Source organism: Meles meles, chromosome 2, assembly GCF_922984935.1.
Source record: "Meles meles chromosome 2, mMelMel3.1 paternal haplotype, whole genome shotgun sequence".
Lineage (NCBI taxonomy): Eukaryota > Metazoa > Chordata > Mammalia > Carnivora > Mustelidae > Meles > Meles meles.
Window position 1 is genome coordinate 210,030,826 of NC_060067.1, and position 27,063 is coordinate 210,057,888.

Consider the following 27,063-nt stretch of genomic DNA (forward strand, 5'->3'; position numbering starts at 1 on the left):
GCTCCCCACTGAGCAGAGAGCCCGATGCGGGGCTCGATCCCAGGACCCTGAGATCATGACCTGAGCTGAAGGCAGCGGCTTAACCCACTGAGCCACCCAGGTGCCCCTAGAATGTCATTTGTTTAGAGAGGACTTTAAGCTCACTAGTACACACGCTACTTTATCACTGCTAGTTATAGTCAGAGTTATTTCATAGTATTACAGATACAGGGTTTTTTGTTTCTTTGTTTTGTTTTGATTTTAGCTGTCCCAGGGATTGCTAATTGAGCATTTAAAAATCATGGAAAGTGTAGGTCAGAAAAGATCCTTGGAGGGAGGGGGGACGACGGGGCGGGAGCGGTGAGATTTCATCCGGCAGCTCTCCTGAGTCAGAGTGCGGTCTGATTCACCAAGTGCGCGCGGTGGAGTCGCGGGATGGTTCCCACCAAGCTGCAGAGCGGCTCAGTGGGGCCCAGAGGCCTGACCTGCAGTCCCAGGATGGATGCAGACTTAGTCAGACTTTATTCAGAGTTGTTAGCTGGAACATAATAAATTCTCAGCTGTGAAACTCTTCCTTTTCTAGATTATTTTTTTCTGGGTAAATTCCATCAATGTTCAGCTCCTTCATGTTACAAAATTAGAAACTTAATATTAGGGTAGGTCTCCGCCCTTGGGGACTCTCCTGCTGTCTGGTGCCCACCGTGGACAGTGATGGTGGGACGAGGCGGTGAGCGTCACCTTGCATGGGCGCAGGTACTGGGGGGCCTCCTGTCCCCCAGCTGGAAGAGAAGACTGAGGATCCCCCTTGTCTTTGCCAGACTCCGTGTACCTGTGCTCCTTGGGAAGGGGTTGAATTTGGGCCAGAGTTTGTCGGGGAGGGAGGAGACAGGGCTTGAGGACCATTCTGCTGCTGTAGCCCATCAGTCATGGGGTGCGTGCGGAACAAGTGGTTCTTACCATCTCCACACAGTTGGCTAACGCACTGCATCTCTGGAGTCCTTAGGCTTGTCAGTGACATCCTGGTCTCTCAACTGAACTGGGGCAGAGAAGGAAAGCGACCTCTGGTTCCTGCAGTGCGGTGGTTCTGCATGAGCTACGGAGGCATTGAGGAGGGAGGCCTCGAGTTCCTGAGTCATGGGTTGTGTGTGGCCCGGAGAGCACGGGGTCTGCCCGCGGTCCCTCTTGTAGGCTGTGTGTGGCCCGGAGAGCATGGGGTCCGCCCGCTGCTCTGACATTCTCACAGCATTTGGAAGGTAGTTCTTTGTATTAAATCTCTTGTTCAGAGCAAAGAGTGTTTCATGTTGACTGTGCTGAAGCTTTGTAGGCAATGTCTGTGACAGTCACGGTCCTCGGCATTCCTGCTCAGACAGCAGTGCGTGGGTGAATGGAAAATGGCGCGCGGGATATGGTTATGGGTTGTTTCCTGGTCAAGACTGCTCTTAGGCACCTGCCTGTGGGCTGTGGGCCGGGACTGCGGTCTTGGGCTCGCAGGGCGCGGCTGCTGGTGGTGGATATAGTGAGAAGGAGGTCTCAGGACCTCCAAGCTGGAGCTCGTCCTCACGGCATTCTCTCCCTTTTCCTTTTAAACCGCTTTATTGAAATATTGCTCATGTAACATTCAGTTCACCCACCTACCGTGTAGACTCAGGGTTCAGCGTATTCACAGATGGGTGACCTCTCACCTCGACGACAGAATTTTTGCGACCTCAAAAGGAAACCCAGTCCTGAAGCCGTGCGCACTGTTCTTTCTCTCCCCAAGCAGCCCTGAGCAACGCTGATGTAATTTGTATCATAGAGATTTTAGTATATTTCGTGGCCATTTTACTGGCCTCTTTCGCTTGTAATTTTTATTAAAGATTCGTTCATGTTGTGCATTTATCAGTACTTCATTACTTCCGATTGCCGAATAAGTTCTTACCGTACCAATCTACCCCGGACGTTTGGGCTCCTTCCGCTCTCGGCTGTTGTGAATACTGGGATGTTGTAGACGTGTGTAGAAGATTTCGTGTGGACTTGCTTTCTCTTGGGTGGTGTGTATCTAGGGGTACCGTCGCTGGGTGTGCTAGGAGACCGTTTGCGTCCGCCCCCTCTCCAGATTCCTATGAGGAACGCTAATCCCCAGTGTGATGGTCCTTTGGACATGGTAGGTTATGACACCGCTCCTGCGTGGCCTTACGTGCCTTTACAAAGAGGACCCTACAGAGCTTGTCACGTCAGGACCAGGGGTTGCCTCGCCGTTGGTGAGCCAGGAAGAACGCCCTCAGCACACACCTAAGCGCATTGCTACCTTGAGCTAGCACTTCCAGACTCTAAGACTCAGAATAAATTTGTTTTTTCTAAGCCGCCCGGTCTGTAGGATTGTGTTAGAGTAGCCTGGAGACCGAGACACTGGGTCATATGGCAACTGTGTGTGTGAGCGTTTCAGGAACCTGCTGGACTGTGTTCCTGGGTGCTTGCACCATTTGACATTCCCAGCAGTCATGTATGAAGATCTGAGTTCTTCCTTTTTAATTTTTTTTAAATTAACTATTTCTCTTTTTAAGAGATTTTGTTAGAGGGCACACGCCGGGCCTAGAGAGGGGCAGGAGAAGCAAACACCCCACTGAGCAGGGAGCCCGACGCGGGGCCTGGTCCCAGGACTCTGGGATAGTGACCTGAGGTGGTGGCAGCCGCTTCACCGCTGAGTTCCCCCGGCGCCCAGCGGGTCTGGTTTCTCCACACCCGTTATTATCTGACTTTTCAATTGTAGCTTTCCTATGGGGTCGAAGTAGTAGCTCATTGTGGTTTTGATTTGTGTTTTCCTGAAGTACTGAGTGTCTGTCCATGGGCTTATTGCCTATTTATACAGCTTTTGGAGAGAGATTATTCTGATGCTTTGCTTATTTTTAAAACTTGGGTTTTCTTTTTACTATCGAATGTTAAAGTTCTTCATATATTCTTGGTTCAAGTCCTTATCTGATGATAGGATTTGTAAATATTTTCTCGCGTTCTGTATGTTGACGTCACTTTCTTGATAGTGTCCTTAGAGGCACAGTTTTTAAAAATAATGATGAACTCCAGTTTATCTTTCTTTTGTTGCTTCTGGTTTAGTATCTTATCTAGGAATCCTTTTCCAAATCCAAGATCTTAAAGATTTGCTCCCTATGTTTTCTGTTAAGTGTTTCATAATTTTAGCTCCTATATATTTTTTTAAAGATTTTATTTCTTTATTTGACCACAGAGATCACAAGCAGGCAGAGAGAGGAGGAAGCAGGCTCCCTGCTGAGCAGAGAGCCCGATGTGGGGCTCCATCTCAGGACCCTGAGATCATGACCTGAGCCAAAGGCAGAGGCTTTAACCCACGGAGCCACCCCGGTGTCCCTTAGCTCCTGTATGTAGATCCTCCATCCATTTTGAGTCAGTATTTGTATGTGGTGTGAGGTAACGGTGCGGCTTCATTCTTCTTCCGGAGTCCCAGCATCATTCGCTGAAGAGACCTCTTTTCCTAGTTGGTTGTCTCCGCTCCCTTCAAGAAAATCAGCTAATCTTGGATGGATGGGTTTGTCTCCGCATTCTCATTCTGTTCCATTCATGTGCCAGTCCCACACTCTCCTGATCACCACTGCTTTGATGTAGGTTCTTTTTTTTTTTTTTTTTAAGAAAATGTTTTGAGTATAGTTGACATTTTACATTTGTTTCAGGTGTACAACATTGTGATTCGAGTTCTTTACACATTGTGCTGTGCTCACAAGCGCATCTACCTTCTGTCCCCGTACTGCACGATTGCAACACTGCGGACTGTATTCTCCGTGCTGTGTCTTTCATCCCAGCGATTTACTCCTCCCATGAAAGGAGGCTGTACCTTCTATCCCTTCACCCATTTTGCCCATCCTCCCACCCATTTTCCTCTGGTAGCCATAGTTTGTTCTCTGTATTTATAAGTGCTTTGTAGTAAGGTTTTGTGTTTTTTTTTGTGGGGGTTTTTTGGAGAGTCCTTCTACTTCTTTTTTTTTTTTTTTAAAGATTATTTTGACTATTTGGAATCTCTTGTGATTCTTTATAAATTTTAGACTCACTTTATCATTTTCTACAAAGAAGTCAGATAGGATTGTGGTAAGGGATTGCATTGAACCTATAGATCAGATCAGTTTGGGCACATTGCGGTCTTGACAGTGCTATGTCCTCCGAACATGATATGAGTTCCCATTTATTTAAATCTTTTAAAACTTTATTTCAATAATATTTTATAGTTTTCAGGGAAGAAATTTTCAGCTTTGGTGAAGTTTATTTTGAAGTATTGTTTGATGTGTTTGTAAATGAAGTCTTCTTTAATTTCTTTTCTGATTGATCATTGCTGATGTGGGGCGCCTGGGTTGCTCAGTGGTTTAAGCCGCTGCCTTCGGCTCAGGTCATGATCTCAGGGTCCTGGGATCGAGTCCCACGTCGGGCTCTCTGCTCTGAAGGGAGCCTGCTTCCCTCTCACTCTCTCTGCCTGCCTCTCTGCCTACTTGTGATCTCTCTCTGTCAAAATAAATATAAAATAAAATAAAATAAAATAAAAGGTCTATTGATCATTGCTGATGTATAGGAACACAACTGACTTTTGTGTATTGATCGTGTATTCTCTCAACTTGTTGAACTTACTTATTCTAAAAGGGTTTTGGTGGATTATTAAGATTTTCTGTGTAAAAGATAATGTTATGAAAGTAAAGATAGTTGTACCTCTCCTCCTTTCCAATCTGGCTGCTTTTTATTTTATTTTTTCTAATTGCCGTGCTCACACCTTCATCACAGTGTTAAACAGGAGTGGTGAGATTGGCATCCTTGTGTCGTTCTTGATGTCAGGGGAAGGCTTTCAGTAGTTAACCATTTAGAATGATACTAGTTACGGGTTTTTCTAAGATGCTTATTATCAAATTGAGGAGGTTATTTTTTAAAAATAATTGTTGATTTTAAAAAATAGCATAAAAAACTAAGCAAACACTTATAACTTATTGCTACCACACTTGGAGCCTACAGTGACAGTTTTATTGTAACTCTGTATGCACATTATACTTGATACTTGAATGGACTACTTCCAGTTTGTATGTTTATATAAACATGAGATGGCAGGTCAGAATAACAGACTTTGCACTACTAATAATACATAAAAGTCGGTCTTAAAAAGAATTTCTGGTTAGAAAGGTTACATATGCTCAAGATAGGGTGTTTATAAAAAATGTACACGCACATATTTAAGGGAAAAAGTAGAAATCATTTATAACCCTCGACACAGTGGAACATTCTCCTCTATTCCTAGTTTGTTGAATGTTTTTATCACGAAAAGGTATTTTGGATTTTATCAGGTGCTTTTTCGTAGCTATTGAGATAATTATATAATTTTTGTTTTTTCTTTTCATGAATTGATTTTATTATATTAACTGATTTTCAGATGTCGAACCAACCTTGCATTTCTGGGATAATTCCCACTGAGCCATGGTACATAATTCTTTTTACTTTTTGTTCAATTCAGTTTGCTAGTATTTTATTGGTGATTATTTTGTTTATATTTGAAGAGATACTGGTCTGTTTCCTTTTCTTGTGATGTCTTTGGTTTTGGTATTACGGTGATACTGCCATTAGAAAATTAGTTAGGAAGAGTTTCTTCCTTTTATATCTTTTGGAACAATTTGTGAATAAATGGTATTTATTCTTCCCTTAATGTTTGATAGGACTCAGTCATGAATACATCTGGGCCTGTGCTTTTCTTCTGGGGTAGCTTTTGGATTACTAATTCAGTTTCTGTGCTTGTTATAGATCTTTGCAGATTATTTGTTTTCTCTCAGGTCAGTTTTGGTAGTGTCATGTATGTGTAGGGATTTCATCTGTGTTGTGTAATTTGTTGATGTACAGTTGCTCAGAGTCCCTTAATTATCCTTGTTTTTGTAAAGTCAGTAATAATGTCCTCTTGTTTATTCCTGATTCTAGTAATTTGAATCTTCTCTCTTTTTTCTTTTGGTCAGTCTGAAGATTTGTCAATTTTGCTGATTTTTGTAAAGAACCAGCTTTTGCTTTCATTGATCTCTCCACTGGTATTTGTTCTCTCTTTGACTGATTTCTGCTTTAATCTTTTTTATTTCCTTCCTTCTGCTTTGTGTTACTTTGGTTTTTGGTTTTCTCCCCATCATTAAGGTGGAAGTTTAGATTATTGATTTGAAGTCTTTGTTACATTGAAGGTTAAACATTTTCTTGTAAAGAGTGCTTTAGCTACATCCCATAAGTTTTGGTATGTTGTATCTTCTCTGTAATTGATTTCAGACTATTTTTGGTTTCCCTTTTTAGTCTTCGACTCACTGATTATTTAGGAATATGTTGTTTAATTTCCATATATTTGTGAGTTTTTCCTGCTATTGATTTCTAATTTCATACCATTGCTGGCAAAGAACCTATTCAGAATGATTTCAACCTATTATTTTTTAAAAGATTTTATTAATTTATTTGAGAGAGAGCTTTATATGAGAGTGAGTGTGCGCAAGTGCTGGGAGGGGCCGAGGGAGACGGAGAAGCAGACTCCCTGCTGAGCAGGGAGCCCACCATGGGACTCAGTCCCAGGATCCCAAGGTCATGACTTGAGTGGAAGGCAGACACTCAACCAGCTGAACCAACCAGGTGTCCCGATCCTATTAAATGTATTGAGACTTGTTTTAGGCCTGGCATATGTTCTGTCTTGAACACACTACTCCCTCTGCTCCTGAGGAGAGCGTGTATTCTTATTGATAGACAGAATGTTTTATAGATACATTAGTTCTAGTTAGTTTATAGTAGTTGTCATGTCTTGTGTTGCTTATCTTCTGTGTAGTGTTATTCGTTATGGACAGTGGATATCTTTTATTGTTGTGTTGTCTAGTTCTCCCTTAATTTATTATTTCTCCCATTTTTGCTTCTTGTATTTTGTTCTGTTAGTATGAATCTTTATGTCTTCCTGATGGCAATCTATTTATCATTATAACATTTCTCTTTATCTTTAGTAACTTTAGAAATTTTAATGTCTCTCTTATCCACCCATATAACTGCTCCAGCTTCTTCTGTGGTTCCTGTTTGTATGACTTCTCTTTGCCCTTCCTTTTACTTTAATCTCTTTTTATCTTTGAATTTAGAGTATGTCTCCTACAGCCAGCTTTTAGTTGAATCGGTTTTTAAAATCCAGGGTGATCATCTGCCTCTGATTGGATTATTTAATGCGTTTACATGTAATAGAGTATTGTTGCCATAGCAGGTTTCCATCTGCCATTTTACATTTTGTTTTTAGGTCCTGCATCTGTTCTGCTTTTCTATTCCTCTTCTGACCATTTCTTTGCATTGTATATATTTTCTCAGGTAACACTTTTTTTCTTATCATTTACTGTCTGTGGTCCTTTTCTTAGCCCAACACAGTTTTTCCTCACTCACCTCTTTAATTCTGTTGTTGGCAAATGCATTACACATGCATCATACCTGTATATATACCCAACAGTACATTATATGCATATTATTGTCTACAGTCTTTTTAAAATTGGTTGTGAGAAGAGAGAAAAACAGGCTTTTTAAAAAGATTTTATTTGTTTATTTGACAGAGAGAGAGCAGGAGCAGGGGGAGGGGCAGAGGGAGAGGAAGAAGCATACTCCCCGCTGAGCCCGATATGGGACTTGATCCCAGGACCCTGGGATCATACATAACCTGATCTAAAGGCAGCCACTTAACTGACTGAGCCACCTGGCACCCCAGAAAAATAGCTATTTTTACTGTGTTTTACGTATAATTAAATAATGACTCCTACCAGTGCTGTTTTTTCATGTGGATTTGCTTACTCTATGTGTTACTTGCTTTTAGCTTGAAGGACTTCCTTTAGTGTTTCTTGTAAGGCAACAAATTCTTTCAAACTTGTTTATCTGGTTTATTCCTTCTTTATTTTTGAAAGATAGCTTTGTTGGATATAGGATTTTGTTTGACGCGTTTTTTTTGTTGAGCTACTTGACTGTGTTATCTCACCACCTTCTGGCCTCCATTGTTTTTTCTGAGAGTTCACCTTACTAGAGTTTCTTTGATAAGAGACTAAATCACTTTTTTCTTGTAGTTTTCAAGATGTTCTCCTGTCCTGTGTGGTGTAATAAAAAAAATGTATGTGGTCCTTGCCCCTGATTTCTAACACTGAGGTTCTAAAATCCTTGGGATTTCCTGAGTGTTAGGAGTTTCTGTTATGCTAATGAAGGGACTGAAGATGGGGGATCCTTACCAGAAAGGGCCGGCCTGGGAGTCTCAGCCATCCGCACCTCCGGGAAGGGAGAAGGCTGGAGATGGAGTTCTAGCCTCCCGCCAGTGATTTCTTCAGTGACACCCACATGATGAAACTCCAATCAAAACTCTGAACACAGGGCTTAGTGGAGCTTTGGGACTGGTGAACACACTGACGTGCTGGTGGGAGTGATGAGCGGGCCTGACTCCCTAAGGAGGCAGGGAGGCTCCGCGTGGCCTCCCAGGCCTCCTGCTGTGTGTCCTGTGGTGTTGCTGGAGTCCTAAGCATAGTGGTCTCCTTCCTTCTGTAAGATTTTCTTTCAGTTTTGAACCTGAAGGGATTATGGGAACCCCTGGTTTATACTGTTCCATCAGAAGTGCCCCAGGCTGGGGGTGCCTGAAATCAGGTCGCTTCACTGTGGAGTCCCATGAACTCCAGGTGGTTAGTGTCTGGACTATAGTATGGTATGGTACACCGGCTGGCAGGTGAAACAGAACGCTCTGATTTTTTTTTTTTTAAGATTTTATTTATTTATTTGACAGAGAGAGAGATCACAAGTAGGCAGAGAGGCAGGCAGAGAGAGAGGAGGAAGCAGGCTCCCTGCAGAGCAGAGAGCCCGATGCGGGGCTCAATCCCAGGACCCTGAGATCATGACCTGAGCCGAAAGCAGTGGCTTAATCCACTGAGCCACCCAGGTGCCCCCGCTCTGATTTTCTTTTACTGTGCATGTGTTTGTGGGTCTCTGTGTTCACCCTACCTGTAGTTTGTCAAGCTTTCTGGATGTATTGATTTTTGGTGTTTGGTGGATTTGGGAAATGTTCTTTTGTTTCTTTGGATATTTTCTTACTAATTTCTTTCTTCTGATTCTTTTATTTTGTATGCATTGGCATCACACGTTTCTCTTAGGCTCTTCATATCTCTTCATTCTTGTTCTCTCTGGTTTTTGGCTTACAGGATCCATCAAGATCCATCTTCAAGCTCTGTAATTCTTTATTCTCCAGATTCAGACCTGCTGCCGAGACCCTCCAGTACATTTGTTTTTCATTTATTGTGCTTCCAACTTCAGCATTTCCATCTGATTCTTTTAGATCATGTCTGCCTCATCACTGGCGTTTTCTGTGTGTGCAGTGCTGCTGTCATACCTTTATTTGTTTCTTTCATGGTGTTTTCCTTCAGTCTTACTAAAACATTTATTTGTAATGGCTCTTTTGTAGTGTTGTTAAATCCAACATCTGGGTGCTCTCACAGGCATTTTGTGTTTACTTTGTTTCTGGTGTATGGGTCATACTATTCTTGGCTGTGAAATTTTTTGTTGGGAAGTGAACATTTTAATTTTTAAAATTGAGGATTAATTAACATAATACACTGGTTTTAGGTATAGAGTGTAATGATCTGCCATTTGTATATATTGCAAAATAATCACTACAGTATCTGCATAGTTACAAAACCTTTTTTTCTTGTGAGAACCACAGAGTATACAACACATTGTTGTGTACAACACAGTATTATTAACTCCTGTCACTGAACCATATATCTCCATGACTTCTTTATTTTATAACTGAGAGTTTTTCTGTCTTTTGACCACCGTCACTCACTTTGCACCCCCTTCCCCAGCCCCTGGAAACCACGATTTTTTTTTTTTTTTAATCTAGAAGCTTGCTCTGTGTGTGTGTGTGTGTGTGTGTGTGTTTTAAGATTACACATACAAGGGAGATCATAAGGTATTTGTCTTTCTCTGGCTTATTTCACTCAGTAGAATGCCCTCAAGGTCCATCCATGTTTCCTTTTTTATAGCTGAGTAAAATCCCATTATTTACCACACATACACTCTTTCTTTTTCATTTATCTTCTGTTAGACACTTAGGTTGTTTCCATGTCCTGGGCATTGTGAATAATGCTGCAGTGAACGTGGGAATACAGGTGTCTTTTTGAGTCAGTGTTTTCATTTTCTTTGTATAACTAGCCAGAAGTGGAGTTCCTGGACCATGTGGGAGCTCTGTTTTTAACCTTCTGAGGAACTCCATATTGTTGTCCACAGTGGCCGCACCAGCTCACATCCCACCAATGAGGTACAAGTGTTTCTTTGCCTCCACAGCCTCACCAACACTTGTTATCTCTGATCTTTTCAGTACTGGGTGTGAGGTGCTATCTCAGCGTGGTCTGGGTTTATAGTTCCTGATGATAATAACGGTGAGCATCGCTTCATGTGTCTGTCATCCATCTGTGTGTCTTCTTGGGAGAAAAGTCTGCTCAGATCCTCTGCCCACTTTTTGATTGGATTGTTTTTAGGTTGTTGATTTGTATGAGTTCTTTTATATGTTTTAGATATTGGCCCTTTATCAGATAAAAAATAATCTGCAGAGGGGCGCCTGGGTGACTCAGTGGGTTAAAGCCTCTGCCTTCGGCTCAGGTCATGATCCCAGGGTCCTGGGATTGAGCCCCACATCTGGCTCTCTGCTCCTCGGAAAGCCTGCTTCCTCCTCTCTCTGTCTGCCTCCCTGCCTACCTGTGATCTGTCTCTCTCTCTGTCAAATAAATAAATAAAATCTTTAAAAAATAATAATAATCTCAGATATTTTCTCCCATTTGATAAGCTGCCTTTTCATTTTGTTAATAGTTTTCTTTGCTGTGCAGAAGCTTTTTAACTGGATGTAGTCCTGATTATTGATTTTTGCTTTTATTGCCTTTATTTTGTGGCAAAACATATCCAAAAAAGTCACCGTCAAGACCTGTGTCAGGGAGTTTACTGTCTGTGTTTTCTCTAGGAATGTTAGGAGTTATGGTCTTACATTCATGTCTTACTCCATTTATTTGTAAGTGTGCTGTAGGACAGCGGTCCAGTTTGCCCAGCGCCATCTGTTGGAGACACTGTCTTCCCCCTTATGCAGTCTAGTTTCCTTGTCCTGATGAATTGGTCTTGTCCACGTGTCTCACTTCTGGGCACTCTGCTCTGTTCTGTCGGTCTGTGTTGCGTGGAAGTGGATGTCACACTGTTGATTATCGCAGCTTTGTGATAGGAGGTTGACAATACGGAGTGTGAGGGCTCTGCTTTGTTCTTTTTTGGGATTGCTTTGGCAATTTGGGGTTTGTTCTATTTTTGTTTAGATGCTGGACATTAAAAATACTGTATTGTAGCAACTCTGAGTGCTGTCTTTCCCTTCCACCCCCATCACTGTTGTTGTTGATACTTTTACTTCTTTGTTGAGTGACGAGCTGGGTGATTTTAGTCCAAGCTGTGCTCCAGTTGTCCAGTGTCTGCTGTAGCTTCCGGGCGTCCCCGCCGTGACGTGCCCACACCACCTTCCCTTCCCTGCTGACACCCAGCTGGTCAACATCGCCATTGCTCTTGCTCTTTGTAAACTGTGCTGGGTATGAGTTTCTCTACCAACCAGTCCAAGCAGACTGGGTCCTTTGAGGGCATCCTTTTTGAGGCTCCTGTTTGAGAACTGCTCTGAATCTAAGGGGCCCCTTCTAGGTTCATTTGTGGTTCTTTTCTGCAAGCCAGCCTCTTGTTTAGAGCCTTAGTTTAGCCTCTGTCAGCCTCCGAGCCCTGCTGCAGGAGACATCAAGCTCTATGCTATGTCCTGCTTCTGTCCCCGGGGAGCCCCGGAGCCAGGGCTCTGGGGATGGAGGTGGACACCATGACAGGCTTCTCTCTGAGGGGTTCCTTTACTCTGGGAGCAGAGTGTTTGGAGGGTGGGCAGATGCCTGGGGTTCCCTCAGCTTGTTCCTGCCTGTGTGTAACTGTCACCCCATGAACTAAATGAGGAGATGAGGGCCATAGAATTCCCCACAGTCCATACCCTCTCTGTCCCCTGGGGGGTGGGTGCCAGACAGAAGAAAGGGGCCCCATCTCTCCAGGGGATTAGCCTCAGGAGGGGAAACGCTTGCTGGGAGGACCAGCCTCCGCTGGGGAGCTGCTGGCTGCAGCCGCCCAGGGGCAGGGACACAGCGGTCACCGTCCACATACCACAGAGGTGGTCCTTCCACAGACGTTGTGAACTTCCAAACTGCCAAATATTCGTAGGTTTTCTTAAGTAGACCTTTTTTTAAAGTAGACACTTCTTCAATTACAGTTTGTCCTTGGGAGCATTTCCAGAGGCTGTGAGAAGTTGTTCTTCTGGTTTGGTCTTGCGGTTTCCAGTGGCTGGGCTGGGGAGCACGTCTTCAGAGCTCCTCCTGCTCGTGGTGGAGGGCAATTCTTCTTCCCTGTGAAAGTCGCACAAAAGCAGCTTCCAGACGTGGGCACTGTGGGTGTGAACATGCACCAGGTTGGTGTCGGGGCGACCGGCCCTGCTGTCTTCTTCGTTACTCAGTTTGCTCTTTTCTTGGTGTAAGTCACACTGTCCTCCTTCTTCTAACGGGAAGTGTTCAATACAGCAAATTGTCTCGAGTTTTCAGTGGAGAAGGTGCGTGGTGTGGGGGTGCTGTTGATTTTGCTTTTGCGGGTGCTCTCCTAGCCTGTGGGCGAGGGACTGTGGAGAAGTCAAGCCTGGGCTGGCACTTGGGGGCCCCCCTGATCCCAGGCTGGGACTGCTCCTTCACCGTTAGTGCTGAATCCGCTTGTTCAAGTCGGTGGTTAGGATCGCTGCCGCTTGGTGTCTTTGTGTGTCTCTAGTAGTTTTCAAAAGGAATGATGGCTCCAGTGAAGGCACTTCTTGATTCTCTGTATTTCTGCACTTTTGTATACGCATTTACTGTTTAGGTTCATTTTTCAGCACTAAAGTAGAACACCAGTGCAATTTGCCAACAGCAGCAGTGGCTTTGGTCTGAGTTTGCGTGTTTCCTTTGGCATCTTGGGAATTGTCCTCGTGTGACGTGTGGCATAGCTCGGTTTTGGGGACTGGTGTCGGTAGGACTGCGGATACGGAGAGCGCTGGTGGCACTGAGGACTGCAGGGTGGTCTGGTTAGCGCTCCTCCGGCGGTGGGGCGGGAGCGTCGGACACATGGGCAGCCTTCGGACTGTTCTTACACCTCCACGGCGGGTTCGAAAATCACGCCCAGGGAGCGGACGGAGAAGAGTGTTGCACTGGACCACTCTGGTTTTCTGCGCCGCCGCCTTCCGGGGCTCCTCGCTGTCCTGGCCACTGCCTGCTCTGAGGCTGGACGGCCTCCAGGGTCAGTCGCTGCTCACTCTCTCCCTGCACCCTGGGGGCCCCGCGGGGGGCCGCGGCGGCAGGAGGGAGAACCGAGCCCTGCCTGCAGGAGGCCGTCGGTGAGGTGTGTCCCTGACCGCCATGTGCCCTGTCCACGCCCAGCAGTCTCCCAGATGCCGCCACACGGGGAGAGCTGGGCGTCCGGTGCTTGGACTCGTGTCCGTCTGCCCCTGCCCCGTGTGGCCGTGGCCGAGGGGCAGCAGAAGGCAGAGCTGACCGCTTTCCCGCCGGGCCGCACTGGTGAACCTGCTGCGCGCTGGCCTGGGCGAGCTGTGGCGGTGGAGGGCGGTGCCGTGTGTGCGGCCGCGGCCGTGGAGCAGTTTCCGCTCGGCCGGAGCCTCCCTGAAGCGCGGACCGACGGCGGCGGCGCGGGCGGGTTTCCAGGGGCTGCTGGCAACACGCCGAGGACGCGCACCTGCCCGAGGAGCTTGTGGCAAAATCCCGTGTTCTGCGTTTGGCTCGGCAGAGCCGGATCGCCGCCCCTCTCGGCTGCGCCTTCTCCTCCGGGCAGAGGTTCTGGGCACCGGTGCCTTCGCTGTTCCTCGCAGACTCCGAGCACTCGGGGCTTCAACCGCGGAGCGCGTCCCGGCGGTCGGTCCCCCGCGCGGCTGCGGCCTCCTGCGCGCCTCCCCGAGGGCCCACCTCGGCGCCGTCACCTCGCCGCGGGGCTTGGGGTCCCAGCAGGGGAGCTCCAGGCGCGCGGACCCGGCACCCTCGTCCCGGAGCCGCGGCGCTGCTGCTCCTGCTGCTGCTCCTGCTCGGCCGGGAGCGCCGCGGCGGGTGTGCGGGCTTCGGGCAGCGGCGGCGACGCTTGCGGGACCCCGCGGCCCCTCGCGGACGCCGCTGCTGCAGTCGGGGTGTCCTCGTCCCTCGAGGCTCCGGACAGTGGCGTGTGGGACCGGACACCCGTTCCCGCACCTCCGGGCTGAGTCCGCCCGCCGTGCGACCGCCCGCCTCAGACCCGGGCTGTGCGGGCCGCGAGGGGCGCTGAGGGGACGGACCGTGAGGAGGGAGGCGCCGCCGCGAGCGCGAGGAGCCGACGCACACGTGCGCGCTCTCGGTGCGCGTTCTCGTCCCGCGCTGCTGCGGCGGCCTCGGCTCGGCTCGGCGGTCCGGGAGCGTAGCCGGCGCCGCTTCCTCCCTCCTCGGGCTGCGGGACGTCGCAGACGCGTCCTCGGGCCCCGCGCGCCGGGGCGGCCGGAAGGGACCGAGGACGGGAGGGTCGCGCCAGCCCGGGCGCGGCGGGCGCCCCCGGCGGGGACAGCGTCTCCCGAGGCCGCCGCCGTCCCGCAGCCCTCCTGCCCCTCGCCCCGCCGGAGCCAGGCGCCCGCAGAGACCCCGGCCCCGTCCCGGCCCCGCGGCCGCCTGCGACGAGACGTTGCTTTCCCGCTTGGCTGTTCTGTTGCTCGAGTAAAACGCTCGGTGGCGAGGTCGGGGTTTTCACTGCAGCGCAGGCAGCGCGGGGCGAGGTCATCCTGAGGCCACACTCCCCGCCCCGCCCCGCCCCGCCGTCCCCCGGAGACGCGCTGCGCGTTCCCTGCCCAGCCGCTCCTCGTCGTTCCTTACTGACCTCATCCCACGTGCGCGCCAGGTCGCGCCACCGCCTTCCTCTGACCGACCGGCTGCGCTCAGGTCGTGCCCTCAGGTTGCATCCGGGCCTTGCACACGCCGGACTTCATGCGTCCCGCCGGCCGCCCGCGCGGCTCCGTCCACGGCGCGCGCGGACGCCTGTACCGTTTTCCAGCTGTTTCGGTCGTTCTGTGTTTGAGAGCGAGCACGGCAGGCGAGTGGGAAAGGGAGACGCCGGCGCCCTGCCGAGCAGGGAGCCCCGTGCAGGACTCGATCCTGGGAGCTCAGGTCCTGACCTGAGCCAAAAGCAGACGCTTCCCCCACGGAGCCACCCAGGCGCCCCCATGTATTCCTTTGAACTTGTGTTTTTGTAACCTTTGGATAAATACCTAGAAGTGCGATCGCGGGGTCGGAGGGCAGCTCCATTTCCGACTTTCTGAGGACCCTCTGTGCTGTTTTCCAGGGCGGCCGCACCAGCTCGCGTTCCCACCAGCAGTGGGAGGGACATGCTGGACTCTGGGCGGCAGGCGTCCCTGTGCCTTCCGTGCCCACGCAGGATCCAAGGGGCCCGGTCCGTTGTTGGGTCCGGAGCAGGAGCGCTGCAGACACCGGTGCGGGGGACCCGGCGGGCTGGTCCCTGTGGGGCCGCGGCCGCTGACGGTGGACGTGTGCGTCGTGGATCGGGGTCCCTCAGTGTGCGCACTGCCATCCGAGTAAGTGGCCGAGGTCAGCAGGTCCCCTGGAGGCACAGGTTCCCGCCAGGGGACAGCCGTACAGACAGCATGACCGCTGTCACCGCTCCGCTTTCAGGACTCTCCATGGTGTTTCTTGCTTGTGCCGACCAGATGGGGCAGTGGTCAGCGGGGATGGGGCCCACGGTCCCCAGCGCTGCCTCCGCCCTGGGCTTTGGGCGGAAATGGCGGAGGTCTGTGCTGTGGACAGAGGGCAGAGCCCCGGGGCCGGAGCGGACCAGCCACCTGTGTCATGCTTACTGGCACCCAGGGGGGCGTGGGGCTGCTCATCGCTGCATGGCCTCGGGGTCACCTGCACAGCCTCCGGGGGGAGAGCGAGCTCAGGCCCGGGCCACCCCGGTGCCGTGGTGGGGCTTCTGTGACAGTGGCACTGGGCCATGTCCCTCTCCAGACTTTCCAAGGCACGTGCTGTGTGAGGGCCGACGGCACTGTCGGAACTGTCCCCACGGCCTGACGACCCTGTCCTCCAGGAGGGCCATAGACTGGCTGCAAAGTCCGTTTTCTCCAGGATTACCAATTTCTCGGTAACTTCAGTGTGTCTAAAGGAAGACTGTGGTGATTTCTCAGGTTTTGAAAAAAAAAATTGGGTTCTTCAAATTCCATCCGAATGGCAGCGATGGCCTGGCTCCAGCTGTCCCCGTGGTTGTGTGACGGCTGGCTATGCCAGCTCCGCAGGGACAGCCCAGAGCAGGATAACTGGGGCCCCCACGGTCTGCAGCAGACCAGGGACAGTGACAGGCTTGGCAGAGCTTCCCGTCGCCCTTTCCCATGGCAGAGCCAAGGCCCAGACTTGTGCTCCGCCGTGACAGGTCGAGACCCTGGGCTTCCCAGGCGCCCTCCTGCATCTATGTGGGGCCACGCGCGGGCGACGGCAGGGCTGAGAGGACCCCCACAGTGGTTCACACCCCGGATCGCACACCCCAGACCTCGTGAGATCAACCCAAATGCTGACCTTGAATTCTGTCATGCATCGTTGATGCAACAGGGTCTCTTCCTCAAAAAAACGCTGGGATGCCTGGCCTAACAAAGATCTTTACCTTTTCCTCCTGGCCTATGTGTAAATACCTCTAAAAAGTACACGCGTTACACTGCTTTGACGAAGCACCGACGTGACATGGTGTCCAGGCTGCACTGGCGCCCGCAGCCTTGGCCGTCGTGGAACCCCCCGGAACGCCGTGCTTCCCGCTCCAGCTTCTGGTTTGCAGAGGCGTTCGGCTTTTCTGTTCCCTTCGTCCTCACGGAAATGCTGTGGCTCATCACCGCCCTTCAGCTTTGATGTGATTTTCCTTGCTGTGGTAAAATCTGTTTTGTTTAAAGACTTTACATATTCATTTGAAAGAGAGACGGAACACAAGCAGGGGGAGAGGCAGAGGGAGAAGCAGGCCCCCCACTGAGCAGGGAGCCCAATGCTCCATCCCAGGACCTCGGGAGCATGACCCTGAGCTGAAGGCAGATGCTCCACTGCCGGAGCCCCCCCCACCCCCCCCCCCCCGCACCCCTTTCGGCTGATCTTCACTGTCTCCTTCGTTCCGCCGGGCTCGGACTTGGTCCACTCCTTCCCGACACCCTGCGGCTCTGAAGCTTGGTGTGGGCATGAACGTCCTCTCAGAACAGCTTTCACTACATCCCACAAGTTTCTGTATGTTGTTTTCCATTTTTGTCTAAAGATTTTTTATTTCCCCTTTAAAATATCTTCTCTGATCCGTTGTTTGTTCAGAAGAATGTTTTTTAATTCCCAGGCATTCTCAGTTTCCCATTTTTGTCCTTGTATTCATTTCTAGTTTGACACGCTGGCGGTCAGAGAACTCCACGCGTGCGTGTCCGAATGCTGTGTGTCTGCGGGTCGGTTAGGGCTCAGATCCTGTCTCCTCACTGACTCCGAGCAGAGGAGCCCTGGCGGACAGTGCGGCACTGAATTCCCTGCGGGTGCCGTGCACTGTCCGCTTGTGCCTCGAACGACAGGCACTCTGACGCTGGCTGGGTCCTTAGGTGCAACTCGTCTGTTCCCTCGCGCTGCTGTCCCGGCTCTGTCTCGGACGCCGTAACCACGGCACGATAGCTCACCGCAGCGCGCCGCAGGTTCAGCCTGTGTGAGGTCCCCTGGGCCTCGTGGATCTGGACATCCACGTCTGTCCCGGGTCAGAAGCGTTCATTGTTTCAAATATACTTTGTGTCTTTCTCTGCTCCTGAAATTCCCACAACGTGGCAATAATCCCCACAGGCTTTCTTCACGCGTGTTTCTTTCCGCCTGTAGTTGGCTAATTTCAAAGGTCACTCGCTCTTTTTCGGCATTGTCAGGTCAGCCGCTAAAACCCTTGAATTTTTCTCCTCAAAGATAGTTCTACAATTTCTGGGTTATTTCGTGGTTTCCTTTTTTGTTTGTTGTATTTTTCATTTTGCTCACGTGTTGCTGAGCGCGTTACTCCGCATTTCCGTGGGATCGCCCACAGGCGCGCGTGCAGCTTGACTCTTCAGGGGCCAGTGGCACCCTTCGAGGGCGTCCTGGATCTCATGCTGCCCCCCAAGCTCCAGCAGGAAGAACCGTGCCCGGTTTCGGAGGCTTCACAGCTTTGTCCTCACGGGGCAGGAAGTGGGGCGCAGCTGGGCTCTGGGCGGGACAGACGCCGGGCTCGGTGCTCAGACTCATTTCCTCATTTCTGTAGCTGCAGGGCTTGGGTGCCACTCAGTTACACAATGTGGTCTTGTCTCCTTTTTTCTGGCTGTCGCTTCTCCTTGAACCTGACCTCGGTAGTAAAGAGCTCTACAGCCTGGTCCTGTGTCTCCAGGAGGCCCCAGGCCCGTCTCACCTGCCGCAGCGTGTCCTGCCCCCAGACGAAGATGCCCCGCAGTCCCTGCCTGACACGGCCGCACTCGGGAGCGGACCCGGGCCCCGGCGCACCTTCGAACGGCCTTTGGGATGGGGTCCCTGGAGGGCAGGCTGGGCCGGCTGAGACCTGCGGGGTGACTGTGTCATGCCGAGCACACGGGGGACGTTCCCTAGGGCCCCTCCTGGCCCAGGACACAGAAGGTGCGTGCGAGCCTGCGGCCGACTCGGCGTGCGAACCACACGGCCAGGACCGAGTCCTGCGCTGAGCTGCTCCCCTCCGGGCGAGTCCGGGCCCGTCTGCCGCAGTGTCCTGGGCCCTCCCCACCCAGCGCCTCTACTGCCCTTTGTGGTCTCACTGCCGTCATTGCGTCTGACTCCCCCTCCTCCAGTGACGCATCTGCCCTGAGATAGTGTCGCTCACTACTCGCTCTGGTGACACGCGGTGCCTCTGTGGCCCTGTGGCAGCCATGACCGTATGCGTCTGGGCAGAGCGGCGGGACCTGCGGCTGCCGTCAGGGGCGAGGGCTGGGCTGCACCCCCCGCCCCGGGCAGGGTGCAGGGAGGGGCGCGTGTTCTGGGCGCTGCTGTCCCCGCTGCTCGGACTGCTGGCTGCAGGGCCTCCCGCACGGCTGTGCTCTGCTGGCCCCTCCCGCACCCGCTCGCTGACCAATGGGGACCCCGGGGCCCTGGGAGCTTGCGCATCTGCTTGGTGGTGGGATTTTCGTCTGCTGTGAGATGATCCCACACCCCGTCGGGCCAACATCCACCCTCTCAAAAACGTCTCCGTCTGTGAGGAGAGCTCCTGGGGCCGCTCTTGTCTGCGTCCCGTCTGCCGGCGCCCGCACCCCCAGGGCTAACTGCGGCCTGGACGCCTGCCTTCCACCCCCCGCCCCGTCCCCAGCAAGCATGGCTCAAGTTCTTGGGAGGAGTTTGGCATTTGGGGTTTTGGCTGCACGTGGGCATGAGATCAGAGGGTACCAAGCTTCCTCTTGGCACAGCTGTCCCTGCCAGTAGGACCTCAGCGTCATTCACGGCCGAGTAAGGGCCCACGCGTGAGCACGGGATCCTTGGGCTGCTCTTGCATTTGGGCCGCGGGGGTGCCCCGGGCCACCTGCAGCTCTGCTGGATGGGCCCCGTGCCCCCGGCCAGCACGTGCTGCCCGCTTTCCGTCCCTGCCGCCCTCTGCCGTCAGGAGCTCCTGAGGACGTCTGTGGCTGGTGGTCTCCTGGGTGGTGGCCCCCAGAAGTGCTGTGAACGGTGTCTATCCCCACGTGGCGTGTGTCCTCGGAGCAGCCACGGCGTGGGGATGGGGTGGCCAACGGACCCGTCCCCGGGGCATGATGCGATGGGCAGGAACCCAGCCCCTCGGGAGACCTGCTGTCCTTGCCGCGGCACCCAGCGAACTGCGTCCGACATGTCCATGCACGTCTGCAGAGGGGCCCTGAGCGCCCGGCCTCAGGGAGGCCCCCAATGTGGGCGAGAGACTAAGTTAGTGCTGAGGGTTCTGTGACCCCCCGGGAACTTCCTGGGCAACACAAGGCCTGGGACGGAGCAGCCGTGCTGCTGAGGGGCGGCCCAGGCACGCGTGGGTCCGTCAAGCACTGCCCCTCCATCTCCCCTGGAGCTGTGGGACCAGGGAAAGACATCGCCTTGCCCCGAGCGGCTCAGCGGGGAGTGAGAAGGGCAGGTGGTCCTTGTGGACCGGATGTCCTGCGGGAGTGGGGGGGGTGCCGATGCCTGCGGCCTAGCCTCCCCCCCACAGGTTCCTGAGTGCTCAGCGGACATCTGTCCTCCTCTTCCCCCGAGGCTGTATCAGTCTCAGCGGTGTGAGTGTGGCCGTCCCTACCCTGGCCTCGAAGGGCCCGGGGCTCCTGTTTTGCTGAGAAGCCCCTCCACCGAGGACCCCCGCGTTGAGTCTGCCTCTGTTCCTGGTTCATGTGGCAAAGTCTCCTCCCCCTGCGCGGCCCTGACCAGTCACACCCCCGGTCGCAGCACAGGCTGGGCCGGCTCCTGTCAGGACCGCTGGGCGCCGGGCTGCCCGCCACAGCCGACCCCAGGTCATGGGCCTCCCCACGGCCCCGTGAGCGGCTTCTGTGGCGTCAGACTCTCAGGCACGGCCGCCAAGGGTGTCGCACTGCCTCCTGGTCCGGTTTCCGGGGTTGCTTTAGGTCACGTTACGTGTTTCATGTCTCAGAGCATTAGAGTCACCGTCCTCCAGGCCCTACCGTGCGACCCCGGGGCGCCCTGTGAGTTCACGGTCAGGCACCTGGCCCAGGGACCTCCCTGCCCCTGCCCCTTCCTTTGTGTTGCTGCAGACGCCGGGACCGCACAGAGCCAGACACAGAGGCCGAGGCGCCACCCAATGGGTGTGGTGTCCCGTCTGCCTCAGGCTGTGGGGCGAGCAGAGCGCCCCCCACCCCCGCCTGCTCCAGAGCGAGGGCCCCACCGTGAGGGGGACCGCGTGGGTGCGCTCAGTGGCAGGCGGGGCCTGTGCCGGCGGCTCGCTCCAGGCCCCACAGTCGCCCGACCCAGACGCCTCCTCTTTCCTCCCTCACAGCGGCTCTTTCTGTCGCAGGTTCAGGGAGCAAGCTTCCGAGGCTGGAAAGAAGTGACTTCTCTGTTCAATAAAGACGACGAACAGCACCTGCTGGAAAGATGTAAATCCCCCAAGTCCAAAGGGTGAGTCTGTGGGGGCCCCACGGGAGGGCAGAGCCGGCGGCGGCGGCGGGTGGGGAGCGGACAGAAACGCGCTGCGCTTGTTTCCGTGCTGCGGCAGCAGAAGTGAGGAGAGAGGGTCACGGGGGGCCACCAGAAGCCCCTTGAGAGCTTACGGGATGACTGAAAGGTTTCCCAGACCAGCTCTCGAACTCAGAGTTAGAAATGGCACTTGGTCGTGTGAGACGTTTACTCACTGCAGAAGATCAAGGCGGGGAAAAGATTTTTGAAAATTGTTTATATTTAAACTGGCCCATTGCTGTTTATTATAAGCGGGATTTTTTGAAGTATATTTAAACATGACAAATTCATTGAGAGCTGAGCGGGATTGCCAACGGCGCGTGTGAAGGGAGGTGAGCCGGTGGGCCTGGCCGCAGACAAGGTCCTGCTGTTTGGGCCAAGGGCGCCCAGGAAGCCCCGCAGCAGCCCCGCAGCCAGACACTTACTTACTCTCCCCCCTGCCCCCCACGGAGGGCTGTGGGCCCGGGTCCCTGAGGTCGGCATCTGCGGGGTGCCTCTGCCCAGGGTTGCTGCCTGGCTTGTGCATGCGCCGTGGCACCCCGGGGACGGCCCTGCTCTCCGGCTGGAGGGGCACTGGCCTGGCTCCCGCCCCCTGCTGTCCTGTCCTCCCCGCACCCGGGGTCCGAGGCTCAGCTGTGTTCAGCACATTACCCACTCGCAGCTTCCGACGGGCGAGCCGCACCTGTGAACAGCTGTGGCAGCGGGTCGAGACACGGAGTGTGGGTCCCCGTCTCTCTGCATTCGGACCCGGCAGCTTCCTGCTACCTACTTTGCTTGAACACTCGAGCATTTCCTTGTGTAAAAACGAGCTCTGTGCTGTGTAGAGCCAAGTGTTCCTCAGATACAGCTCCCCCGGCTTCATCAATAGGCAGGGACTTACTTTACTCATTTTAATTCAGATGTAATGACAGATTTGCGTTTACTTTACAAACGACTCAGTCCCGTGTGCACAGCAGACCCTAACCGAGGAGGTCCTGGGTCACGGGGTCACCCACACGCGGCTGTCTTGTCTCCCACAGAACTAACTCACGGTTGAGAGAAGAGCTGAAGCCAGAGAAGAAGTCTGGATTTTGGGACAATCTGGTTTTAAAACCGAACGTTCAGCCGAAGAAGCCAGATGAGATCGAAGGGTGGGAGCCTCCAGCACTCGCCCTCGAGGAGGTGACGGCTGACACAGAGGACACGGCGAGCAGCCGCCCCGCTCGGCCCGGCTGGGAGGAGGACGGCAAGGGCTGCAGGAAGTACAGCAGCCTGGCGAGCTCAGCAAACAGCTCCCGCTGGAGCCTGCGGTCGGCGGGGAAGCTGGTCGGCATCCGACGGCAGAGCAGAGGCCACCTGACCGACAACTGGGAGGAGCTGGAGTGACCGTCCGGCCCCCGCAGACAGGATGGGTGCACAGAGCGCGCGTTCCCCACCCATGACCGCTAACGTCGCCCCGTGTCTTCTCTCTCCGTGCAGGCCCGAGAGTGCCATCTCACGCCGCGTGTGCTCGCACGCCCGCTGCTGCCCTGGTGTTTCTGTGAGGACGACAGCAGAGCGCCTTCCCCGCCTGCCCGCGTCCACACGTGCCTGCCCGCCGGCTGACCGAGGGGAGCCCCAGCCACCTCCTGGGGAGCGTCTGCCTCTAACAGCGCCGCTGGGCACGGTCCCTGAGCTGCACCCTGCTGTCCTCCCCTGCGTGCCCCCCCATGTCCTGCATGTGGTGTCCGTGTGTGTCCGTGACACACGACTGTAGCGGCGGGCCGGGCCCTCTGCTCCCAGAAGCCCGCGATCCAGCTGCGAAGCCGATCCTCCAAAGGCTGTGTTGAACTTTTTTCATCGTCAATACCAGGAAAGCAAAGGTTGCGTCCGGTGCAGCATGAAACGCCACTCTCCGCTTTACCTTCATCTCTTGCGCTGGGAGGAGTCTCCTGTGGGCACGGAGGACGGGGACAGTGGTTCCTCCTTTAGGGCTCCTCTTACTCGTCCCAAATGTCCACGTTGTGATCTTCGTGTTCTTCTGGCAGTGTGTTCTGTGGCTGCAGGTTCAAGAGTACCGTGACCTGTGGGTCGGGGTTAGCAGCTTGATCCTCTCAGTTACTCTTGGGAAACACGGATTTGCTGATGGAGTTAAAACTATATAAAATACTGCAAGTGCCTCTTTTCTATAATGTGCAGGTGTTTGGTCTCCTAGTGAGCCAGCTGCCATGGCCACGGCCCCGGGGAAGGACAGGCCGCACACTGGGCTCAGGGCTCCTTGGCAGGACCCCCGTGTCCACAGGCGGTGCCCACGGCTGCCTTGAGGCAGGGGTGGTTTGGAGGAAAAGGTTTAGAGGTTTTTGGGGTTAGAAACAAAACCTCCAGCGACACTGTGCATACCTCTTGTGAGAAAACACGCCCCCCCCCCCCATGGAAAACACTTGTGGGACCTGCGCAGGGCCCAGTGCCAGGACTCCTGATGGTAACAGGTCAGTCTGTCCTCCATCCGCCCATCTGTCCATCTTTCTTTAGTAGATCAAGGAACTTACTTGACTGAGTTCTGAACAGGGGCTGGTCTTAAGTTTGTCAGGACCTTGAAATGGCGTGGGGGGGGGGTGTGTGGTGATACCGAGGGAAGCCGGTGGTTGTGGCTGGAACGAGTCCTCAGGGAATGGGTTCGGTAGGTGGTAGCGGCCTTGCGTCCCCAGCGGCCCCGCCCAGGCTGGCTGGACTTGGTGCGCGTGTCAGAGCCAGAGCCGGAGGCGCTGTGTCTGGAACCCGAGCCCCGCGGCAGGTGGCCGCACAGCCGTGTGGCAACGCTAAGTGCCTGTAACTCACCTCTGCGAGTCTGACACAAGGCTGGCGACACGCCTTCCTAATTCTGTTTCTGAGTATCTGGAGACAAAGCCAGGTCGGAATTGGAATACGCACTGTAAATCACATTTTTATTACAAAGATTAATGTAAAAAGAAGCTTTTTCTTCTGTTGTCTCAGACTAAATGAAAATAAGTATGTTTGTGGTTTTTTAATATATTTATTGCTGTGCTTTGGGAGAAAAGTATTTTTCTTGACTGAGTTGACCGAGCAGCTGTGATGTTCACGGGTTAGTGAGAGATGGTGGTTTTGGGGTGTCTGCCTTCTGTGAACACACATCACTGTAAGGGCCAGTGGTCTGTGCTCTTCTACTGTTGCTTATTTTGTAAAGGAAAGTGACTGGCGTTGAAGACAGTGGAATTCATTCTCAGCGGAGGTTTTAAAAAAATAAATATCATTCATTTCCTCTTTCATTACTAGTTTGCGTGGTCATTGGCATTGACTTTGAGGTGAATACTTGCGGTGACTTTAGTCACTGAAAGTTGATGGCGCTTTTCTTGATACCTTAACCCTCATTTAAAATGCAAACAACACAAGGAGACGAAGTGTCCGGGACGTACCTTCTGCGTATCTGAGCAGCGGAGCCGCCGGCTTCCACGTGGCCTGTCTGTGGGGAGCCAGCGGCGCGCCCGTGCTCTGCGCGGACTTCGGGGTCAGGCACTGAGAGCCGCAGCCAGTGGAGAAGCCGTGAGCGTCCCAGCAACAACAGTTTCACTTCATCACCATCTCTTAGAGGAAAGTCCGCGAGCAACAGTGGCCTGTTCCAGAGGAGACGGGTACACACCTCGAACTGGGGACACATGCAGCCAGTGGAGCTCTACTCTCTGGGGATCCGGGGGTGCAGGTACGTCGGTGGGGGGGGCTGCGCTCCAGTCCTGTCCTCAGGGTCCTAATACGTACCAGGGGTTCACAGGTGTGTCCCCACCCTGCCCCCAATGACCCCCTAGACCTGAGGGCGGTCTGTGCTGGTCAGGTTCCCCGGGGCCGTGGGGTCTGTGGCGTGTGGGTGGACAGACCCCCTCCCCTCCCGCCAGCCGACACGGCTGAGGCCTGCAGCCACCAAGCACAGGGAACCTGGCAGATGGGGGGGGTCATGGGGACGCCGTCCCAGATAGCCCACATCCCAGTGCGGGCAGGAGAGAACAGAACACCCGTGACCTGTAGAGGGCAGGCAGTGGTCAGGCCTCTGGGGCCGTGGCAGGAGGGGCCCCCGTGACCGCAGGGCTGGCTTTGGCGTGCGGGTCCAGGCCATCAGAGACCCTCCGGCAGGTCTGGCAGCACCCACACCGCCCTCCTCCCCTCGTCACCTTTGGCAGTGCGCAGTCCGACAGCGGTTCCCTTGGTAGCTGGCAGGGCTGTTTCCAACTTAGATTTCTTTAAGCGTTTAAGCTACGAACATGATGACATTTCACCCCTAAATGCCACCAGCACGCGCTCCTCACCAGCACAGTCTACAGACCCCCGCACAGACGCAGACCCCGCCCCCCAGCTGGCTGGAAAATGTCCGTCTAGCTCCTCGTAACCTTTTCCTCACAACAGGATATGGTACATAAGCTACGTCTGGCCCCCGCGACACGGCGTCCGTGTCAAATACAGTACATCGGGGCTGTCCTCCCGGCGCTGCAGGCAGGGCTGAAGGCTGACGGGCCCTGCTGGGGCCTTGGGAACCCTGTTTCCTGCCGACCCAGCGTCCCGGGGATGGCGCCGGCATCAGCACACCCGCCGTGTTTCTCAGCTGCCGCGGCTCCTGACGAATCACACACCCCCCGGCGGTCCCCCTGCACGGTTTGCGGGAGAACCTCCTGGGGTTCTCATCACACCGCGAGGCCCTTACAACCTCGGCCTCTCGGGCCACAATCTCTCCTGTGTGTCCGGAGAACACACCAAGCCTGGCCCCTTGGGTGGAAAAGTTTGTGTAATTAACGTGGTTTTCAGAACTGCAGGCGAGACACTGGCATCTGGGGAGAAAGGCTGGATAGAATTTCAGCTTTCCCCAAGAGTCACAGGATTGGTCTCTTTGGGATGACTTCACTGAATGTCATTCCCTTAGTAAGTCAAAATTAGTGTTGGGGTTTTAGGAAAATACTGACAAGATTTTAAAAAGTACAAAGTTTAGATAATTTAACTTTTCAAGAGAGCTGAACGGGTCTAAAGTGGAGGGGATGATGGGAAATTCCACTCACTCAGGGCGTTTTGAGAAGTGAAGTTTGTTTTTCCTTTGGAAACTAGCATTTCAGAAGTCTCCTCCCTGGAGGCTTCAGAGCTGGTGCAGGAGGTGAGCCGGAGATGCCAAGAGCTTCTGTTCTGTAAGGAGTCTTCAAAGCTCGGCACAGAGAAGCTGCAAGCGAGAAGCCCCGCTTTCCTAAGGAACCAATGAGGAGAACCCACATCGGAATGCACAACTCCAGGTGTCTTTGAGGGCATCGCTTCCTCCTAGTTCTTTCCCTTTATGTTTGGGAGCTTGGGTGGCTTCAAAAGTAGTATGAGGGGCGCCTGAGTGGCTCAGTGGGTTGAGCCTCTGCCTTCAGTTCAGGTCATGATCTCAGGGTCCTGGGATCGAGCCCCACATTGGGCTCTCTGCTCAGCAGGGAGCCTGCTTCCTCCTCTCTCTCTCTCTGCCTGCCTCTCTGCCTACTTGTGATCTCTATCTGTCAAATAAAATCTTAAAAAAAAAAAAGTAGTATGAAATATTGGGGAAATCTATCTAAATATGAATAATTACCTCAGACAGAATCATGGGTAGCATTTAAAATTTTCTGTGTATTGGCTTTTTTAGAAAGCTTTTTACAGGGGTGTCCGGGTGGCTCAGTGGTTAAGTGTCTGCCTTCGGCCCAGGTTGTGATCCCAGGGATCGAGCCCCACATCGGGCTCCCTGCTCGGCAAGGAGTCTGCTTCTCCCTCTCCCACTCCCCCTGCTTGTGCTCCCCTCTTGCTGTGTCTCTCTCCATCAAAGGAATAAATAAAATCTTAAAATGAAAAA

General features: G+C 53.1%; 1 protein-coding gene across 1 annotated transcript in view; it reads left to right on the top strand.

Annotated features, from left to right (window-relative positions):
* The window catches only part of LOC123936988 (testis development related protein), a 37,514-nt gene extending 12,550 nt beyond the window's left edge, over nucleotides 1–24,964 (top strand). The window contains exons 5-6 of the mRNA XM_045997472.1: nucleotides 21,091–21,194; nucleotides 22,271–24,964. Coding sequence (XP_045853428.1) covers nucleotides 21,091–21,194; nucleotides 22,271–22,616 — 450 coding nt within the window. The 3' untranslated portion in view covers nucleotides 22,617–24,964. The remainder of the gene's footprint in view (nucleotides 1–21,090; nucleotides 21,195–22,270) is intronic.
* Nucleotides 24,965–27,063: the final 2,099 nt, after the last annotated feature.